Source organism: Hylobates moloch, unplaced genomic scaffold (genome assembly GCF_009828535.3).
Source record: "Hylobates moloch isolate HMO894 unplaced genomic scaffold, HMol_V3 SCAFFOLD_21, whole genome shotgun sequence".
Taxonomy (NCBI): domain Eukaryota; kingdom Metazoa; phylum Chordata; class Mammalia; order Primates; family Hylobatidae; genus Hylobates; species Hylobates moloch.
The window spans coordinates 27,265,259-27,272,945 of NW_026652296.1; the positions used below are offsets into that span (position 1 = coordinate 27,265,259).

At 52.6% G+C, this 7,687-nt stretch overlaps 1 protein-coding gene across 3 annotated transcripts in view; it reads left to right on the forward strand.

Annotated features, from left to right (window-relative positions):
- The first annotated feature begins 574 nt into the window (after nt 1–574).
- Nucleotides 575–7,687, forward strand: part of SNTA1 (syntrophin alpha 1) — a 35,855-nt gene continuing 28,742 nt past the window's right edge. For 2 of the 3 annotated variants that reach the window (XM_032142067.2, XM_032142069.2), the window contains exons 1-2: nt 576–1,030; nt 5,321–5,506. In XM_032142067.2, coding sequence (XP_031997958.1) covers nt 721–1,030; nt 5,321–5,506 — 496 coding nt within the window. In that variant the 5' untranslated portion in view covers nt 576–720. Of the gene's footprint in view, nt 1,031–5,320; nt 5,507–7,687 lie in introns of all 3 variants that reach the window. The other variant, XM_032142068.2, reaches the window with a different exon arrangement.

Here is a 7,687-nt window from a genome sequence, read left to right on the forward strand (position 1 = left end):
TTTTTTTTGACACAGGGTTTCGCTCTGTCACCCAGGCTGGAGTGCAGTGGCGCGATCGCGGCTTACTGCAGCCTCGAGCTTCTAGGCTGTCATCTAGGCCTCCCAAAGTGTTGGGATTACAGGCGTGAGCCACCACGCCCAGCCAGTGTCTACCTCTTAAACTCAAGCCTTGGAGTCCAACGCTCTACCATACGCAGCCCACCCCTCCGCCATATGCAGCCCAGCTCGACGCCCAGTGCTTCGCACCAGGATACATGTGGTTCTGTCTCTTTTTCATGCGCTCCCACGTCCGGGAGCTACAGTCCCGGCCCTCGATGGACATTCCGAGCGCCGAGCCCCCTGCGCGGGATCTCTGGGTTCCGCCCCCGACGCGAAGCCCCGCCCCCTGACGCCCCGCCCAGCACCACGCCTCCCAGGCTTTTCTCCTTACTTAGTGGCCCGCCCCGCCGCCCTTCTGACCCACCCGCCTAGGTAGTCCCACACGGCAGCCCTTGGCTCCCGGGCCCCGCCCCGGCCTCCTGCATTTGCCCGAGCCCCGTCCCCAGCAATGGCCACACCCCCGGGTAGCCCCGCCCCCAGAACTCCTCCCCCAGCGACCCGGGTAGGGTGGCGGCTGGCCCAGCCGGGCCTCCGCTGCCCTCTGCCCTGGGTGCTTGGTCGGAGCGGGCTGGGCACAGCGGGACAGGGCGAGCGCGGCGGCCCGGGGTCTCGGAGACGAAGATGGCGTCCGGCAGGCGAGCCCCGCGCACCGGGCTGCTGGAGCTGCGCGCCGGGGCGGGCTCGGGGGCCGGCGGCGAGCGATGGCAGCGGGTGCTGCTGAGTCTGGCGGAGGACGTGCTGACCGTGAGCCCCGCCGACGGCGACCCTGGTCCCGAGCCCGGCGCTCCGCGGGAGCCGGAGCCCGCGCAGCTCAACGGCGCCGCGGAGCCGGGCGCCGGGCCCCCGCAGCTGCCAGAGGCGCTACTGCTCCAGCGGCGCCGCGTGACGGTGCGCAAGGCCGACGCCGGTGGGCTGGGCATCAGCATCAAAGGTGGGCGCGGGACACCGAGGGCGCGGGGTCGTGGTGTCTGGGGGCCGCCGAGGGCGCAAGGGGCTGGCAGCGCGCCCAGGACATGGAGCTGGAGGCTTCTTGTCTGGGGGTAAGGGGGGTCTGAGGAAACAGGTAACGGAGGGCACTGGGCACACCAAGGTTGGAGGGGGTTTCGGTAGTTGGTGGCCTTAGGGGGCACGGAAGACACAGGTGTGGAGAAGATTGTGGGAGCACCAAGGACACGTGGGTGGGAGTTTTGTTTGGAGGCGGGGGGGTCTGAGGGGCAACCAGCATGAACATCAAGGACAAGAGGGGCCCCCCGGAAAGCAGAGTGTGGAGAAAGGGGGTTGAGGCTGGGACACCAGTGGGACAGGGAGGAGGGAGTCCCTGAGAAGCAACCAAGGTGGGTGCAGAGGGGAGGCCTGGAGTCTGGGAAGCACAGGGGTGGATAGGAGGCCTGGGTGTAGGCACAGGCTGGGGTCACAGGCAGAAGGCCAGCAAGGACCTAGGAATCTAAGGACCCAAGAAGGCTGCGGGGAGCCCTGACAGCTGGATTTGGGTCTCCTGATCTGACTATCTCCACCTCGCACAGGATAGAGCTTTCAGCCCCCACGACTGACTGCTAGTGGGGTGCAGTTAGGGTGCAACCAGACAGTGTTTGAATCCAGGATCAGCTGTGTGAGGTTGCAAAAGTCCTGTCCCGCCTCTGAATCTGTTTCCTCAACTGTATAAGAGGATGACAGAGTTGTGATATTTCTGAGAGCAGGGCTCACCACACCAGCACATTGTAGGTGCCTAGTTAATTACTGTTGTTAGTGGAGAGGAAAAATGGAGGCCAGGAGATACTCCCAAAGCAACTAAACATAGTTCTTAAAATCCTTGCACACCCCCAGCTGCTGGGTTCACTATTCCTGCCCATCTGTTTCTCAGGGTCCCAGCCCCCAGCAGGGTGCTTTGGGAAAGGGTATCAGCCTTTGTCTCCACCTTGAATATATACCGTACCCTCCAGGGTCTCCCTGGTACTGGGTCTGTTGACTAGTGCCTCCAGACCGTCTGGCTTGGCTGAGGCAGTGGGGATGGTGGTGAATGCCACCACTGTGTGCCAGGTGCTGTGCCCAGGACACTAGTCTCATGATCCACTTCATCCTGGCAACAAGTGGTGAAAGGTAGGGAGTATAATCCCCATATTGCAGGTGAAGAAACTGAGACTCAGAAAGTTAAAATGATTTTCCCACGATTACATAGTGAGTGTCAGCTCTGGGATTTGAACCTTAATTATCAGCTACTGTCCCTCAGAGAGTGCTCAGGGAAGTTGACTCTTTCCTGTAGAAGGGCAGATCCCCAGGCAGCCAACCAAGAGGGGCTAAAAAGGAGAAATGGGAAAATGAGGGTGTGGGCACCAGTCTTACCCCCAATCTCCAGCATGGGATAGGGCAACAGATGAATCCAAAAATTATACACTCACTGTGTCAGAGCAGGAAGGAACTTATTCATACAGAATTCCATTCTGCAGATGGACACACTGAGACTCAGAGAGGAGCAGGGACTTTCCAAGGTCACACAAAGTTACTTCTGAGCTCCATACTTCTAGGTGGAGGGGAGGGTACTTTTAGGAGACTTCAGGTATTTCCATTGGATCCAAATCTGGGCTCCTGTTGCCATGGTAACCCCTCCTATAGAGTCTAGCTTAGTCTGAGGCAGCCATGAGTGATCATAGCTTCAAACTGAACTGAAGCCCCTAGTTTCAGGTGGGGGAGGGCAGATATAAATAGAAACCCCTTCCTCTCCTAGACTTCAAGCTCTGTGCAGATAAGCAAACAGTTGGGCCTGTGTGGGTGTCAAGGGAGGTGTTCCAGTCCCAGCTCCACCATCAGCTTGTGTGACCTTGGAACAATGACCTCCCACTCTGGGCCACTAATTCTTCATCTTCAGTATTCCGGGGATGAGCCAGGAGTGTGATATCTGAGGGCCTGACTTGCTGTCTGTGGTAGGGTTAATAGTGTTGATTCTGGAGCCTGGAAGCCTAGGTGCAAATACTGGCTTTGCTACTTACTAGTTGAGTGACCTTGGACAAGGGGCTTCCCTCCACACTTCAGTTTCCCTAATAGGAAACTGAACATACCTATGTGATGGGATATTGTAAAGACGCAATGAAACAACATTGAAAGCATTTAGCACAGTGCTTGGCATTTGGTAAGTGCAACTAAGGTGAACTCTTATTACTATTTCTTATTTTAAAAGGGCATTTAAGAGTTTGGTAATAAAGATGTTTAGTAAAATGTATTAGCTTCTTTTGTATCCAAGATGCCATTCAGGCAGGTTTTTAGAATCTCTAGACTATAAGGCTTTGTTTTCCAGCCTGGACTAAAACATTATGATTGCTAAAGCAGTCTTTTGAGGCCATAGGAATAGCCGACTTCTCTCTTGATTCCGGTTTGAGGGGTATCAGTGGGTTCCCACATTGTTGCCTTTTTGTGTGTGTGTGTGTGTGTGAGACAGTCTTGCTCTGTTGCCCAGGGTGGAGTGCAGTGGTGCGATCTCGGCTCACTGCAATCTCCACCTCCTGGGTTCAAGCAGTTCTCGTGCCTCAGCCTCCTGAGTAGCTGGAATTATAGGCACACACCACCACGCCTGGCTAATTTTTGTATTTTTGTTTTATTTTGTGATTGAATCTTGTTCTGTCGCCCATGCTGGAGTGCAGTGGTGTGATCTTGGCTCACTGCAACCTCCACCTCCCAGGTTCAAGCAATTCTGCTGCCTCAGCCTCCTGAGTAGCTGGGACTACAGGCATGTGCCACCAGACCCAGCTAATTTTTTGTGTATTTATTTATTTATTTATTTATTTTTTGAGACAGAGTTTTGCTCTTATTGCCCAGGCTGGAGTGCAATGGTACGATCTTGGGTCACTGCAACCTCAGCCTCCCGGTTCAAGTGATTCTCCTGACTCAGCCTCCCGAGTAGCTAGGATTACAGGCACGCGCCCCCATGCCCGGCTAATATTTGTACTTTTAGAAGAGATGGGCTTTTGCCATGTTGGCCAGGCTGGTCTTGAACCCCTAACCTCAGGTGATCCGCCCACTTTGGCCTCCCAAAGTGCTGGGATTACAGGAGTGAGCCACTACGCCCAGCCATATTTTTTTATTTGTTTATTTTTTATTATATATTTATTTACTTTTTTGAGCAGAGTTTCGCTCTTGTTGCCCAGGCTAGAGAGCAATGGCATGATCTCGGCTCACTGCAACCTCCGCCTCCCGGGTTCAAGTGATTCTCCTGCCTCAGCCTCCCAAGTAGCTGGGATTACAGGCATCCGCTACCACGCCCAGCTAAATTTTTGTATTTTTGGTAGGGACAGGGTTTCACTATGTTGGCCAGGCTGGTCTCGAACTCCTGACCTCAGGTGATCCATCCAGAAGCCTTGGCCTCCCAAAGTGCTGGGATTACAGGAGTAAGCTACCGCACCTGGCCCTTTTTTTGTGTTTTTAGTAGAGGCAGGGTTTCGCTATGTTGGCCAGGCAGGTCTCAAACTACTGGCCTTAAGTGATCCGCCTACCTTGGCCTCCCAAAGTGTTGGGATTACAGGCGTGAGCCACTTTGTCCGGTTATTTTCATTTTTAATTTTTGCGGGTACATAGTAGGCATATATACTTATGGGTTACATGAGAAAAATCGAAAACATTTAAGAAAAAGTGATTGAAGCACTTTCTAAGTTGCACAAACACTGGTGAACACCCAAAGCACTTAATCAAAAGATCCAGAGATCAAACTATAGCATTATGAATTTTGAAAATGATTTATTTAATTAATTAATTTATTGAGACAGGGTCTCCTTCTGCCACCCAAGCTGGTGTGCAGTGGCACAATCTGAAATCACTTCACCCTCAACCTCCTGGGCTCAAGTGATCCTCCTACTTCAGCTTCCATAGTAGCTGAGACCACAGGTGCCTGCCACCACGCCTGGCTAATTTTTGTATTTTTAGTAGAGGCGGGGTTTTGCCACATTGCCCAGGCTGATCTTGAACTCCTGACCTCAGGTGATCTGCCCACCTCAGCCTTCTAAGGTGCTGGGATTACAGGCATGAGCCACCGGACCTAATCGAAAATGATTCATTATTAGTGTTACTAGTGTCCCAAATTTCCAAGGTTTTTCTCAGATTCCCTTTATTCTCCCATTCCCTTTTCTAGCACTGGGCTAGGCACCAAGGGAAGCCTTCAGAAATAATTGTGCCTTGATGTGACTCCCAAGTGTTGGAGTATCTGCCTCAGTCTTGTCCTCCTTCTGTACCTGTGCAGGCGGCCGGGAGAACAAGATGCCTATTCTCATTTCCAAGATCTTCAAGGGATTGGCAGCTGACCAGACAGAGGCCCTTTTTGTGGGGGATGCCATCCTGTCCGTGAATGGGGAAGACTTGTCCTCTGCTACCCATGATGAGGCAGTGCAGGCCCTCAAGAAGACAGGCAAGGAGGTGGTGCTAGAGGGTAAGCACTGACGTTCTAGGGTCCAGAAGGGCTGGGTGGAGGTGTTCCACTGCTTCCCTACCTCCCCCAGGCCTCAAGAGGCCCCATCCCAGCACTGGGGGCTGGGAGGTGGGCAGGATTGAAAACAGAAATAGAACTTGGGGACCTGCCTGAAGACAGCGTGGGATGGTGGAGGGAGAGCTGGTGTAGAGCCAAGCAGACCTGATTTGCATTTTCTGTCTTCCAGTCACTAGCTGTGTAGCCCTGGACAAGTCACTTCATTTCCGTGAGCCTTAGTTTCCTCATCTGTAAAACAGGGATGTAGCTCCTGCCTTTCTGGGTTGTTGCGACTAGGGCAAAAAGGTACATGGCAGAGTGTGCCAGCCCCTGAGTGACACAGGGAGAGAGGGGTGTGGACTGGGGAAGGGGCAGCTCAGATTCTTTCCTGTGGGTCCTGGAGAGCTCTTGACTTCAGGTTCTTTTAGTGCCTGGGCCTTAAAACCCTAAGACCCATCCTCCTTTGGGAGAAGTCTTGGGTTTTATTTTACTTTATTTATTTATTTTTGAGATGGAATCTTGCTCTGTTGTCCAGGCGGGAATACAGTGGCATGATCTTGGTTCATCGCAACTTCTGCCTCCTGGGTTCAAGCGATCCTCCTGCCTCAGCCTCCCAAGTAGCTGGGATTACAGGTGTGCGTCACCATGCCTAGCTAATTTTTATATTTTTGTAGAGACAGGGTTTTGCCATGTTGGCCAGGCTAGTCTTGAACTCCTGGCCTTAGGTGATCCACCCACCTCAGCCTCCCAAAGTGCTGAGATTACAGGCATGAGCCACCACGCCCAGAAGCCTTGGCTTTTATAGAGTAGGACATCAAATCCTTCCAGCCAGGATCAGAGAGGAGTTTTGTGGGGGAACCTTGGTTGAATGGCTTTCTCTACTGTTCCCTCACAGTGTGGTCTTGAGTGGGACCCTTGCCCTCTGTGGGCCTCAGTTTCCCCATTGGTTGTTATGGGCCTCCTATTGAGGTTGTCCCATGACTGTCTTGTGCCATGTCTCTCAAGAGGTTTCTGCTTTGCTCAGCCCTTTCCTCAAACTCTGTCAGCTCTGGAAGCCCGTGGGGGCCTGAGGAATGTGTCTCTGGCTTATGGCCCAGAACAGGCACAGGGAGGTGGCGGGGGCTGATGGAGAATAACACGGCCAGAGAAGCTGCTGAGTTGAGTCCCAGGCCCAAATCCTGGTGGGTTGCCTTGGTTTCCCTAAAGGATTGTCCAAGAGGCCACAGAAGCAAATAAGTTCTGGGTCCTTGGTTGACCCAGGTATAAAATAAAATAAAATTTAAATAAATAAAATAAAATATAATTTTTTTTTTTTTTTTTTTTGAGATGGAGTCTTGCTCTGTCGCCCAGGCTGGAGTGCAGTGGTGCGATCTCGGCTCACTGCAAGCTCCAAGCTCCGCCTCCTGGGTTCACGCCATTCTCCTGCCTCAGCCTCTCTGAGTAGCTGGGACTACAGGTGCCCGCCACCACGCCTGGCTAATTTTTTGTGTTTTTTAATAGAGACGGGGTTTCACCGTGGTCTCGATCTCCTGACCTTGTGATCCGCCCGCCTCAGCCTCCCAAAGTGCTGGGATTACAAGCGTGAGCCACCGCGCCTGGCCTAAAATTTTATTTTATATTTTAGGTATATCTATTTAAATGCCATGGATGCATTTTCTTTTCTTGTTTCTTTTTTTTTGAGGCAGGGTCTTGCTCTGTCACCCAGGCTGGAGTACAGTAGTATGATCTTGGTTCAATGCACCCTCCACCCGCTGGGGCTCAAACAATCCTCCCACCTCAATCTCCTGAGTAGCTGGGACTATAGATACATGCCACCACGCCTGGTTAATTTTTTTTTTTTTTGAGATGGAGTCTCACTCTGTTGCCCAGGCTGGAGTGCAGCGGCATGATCTCGGCTCACTGCAACCTCCGTCTCCCAGGTTCAAACAATTCTTCTGCCTCAGCCTCCCGAGTAGCTGGGATTACAGGCACCCACCACCATGCCCGGCTAATTTTTTTATTTTTAGTAGAGATGTGGTTTCACCATATTGGCCAGGCTGGTCTCAAACTCCTGAGCTTGTGATCCACCTGCCTCGGCCTCCAGAAGTGCTGGGATTACAGGTGTGAGCCACTGTGCCTGGCCTTTTTTTTTTTTTTTTTTTTTTT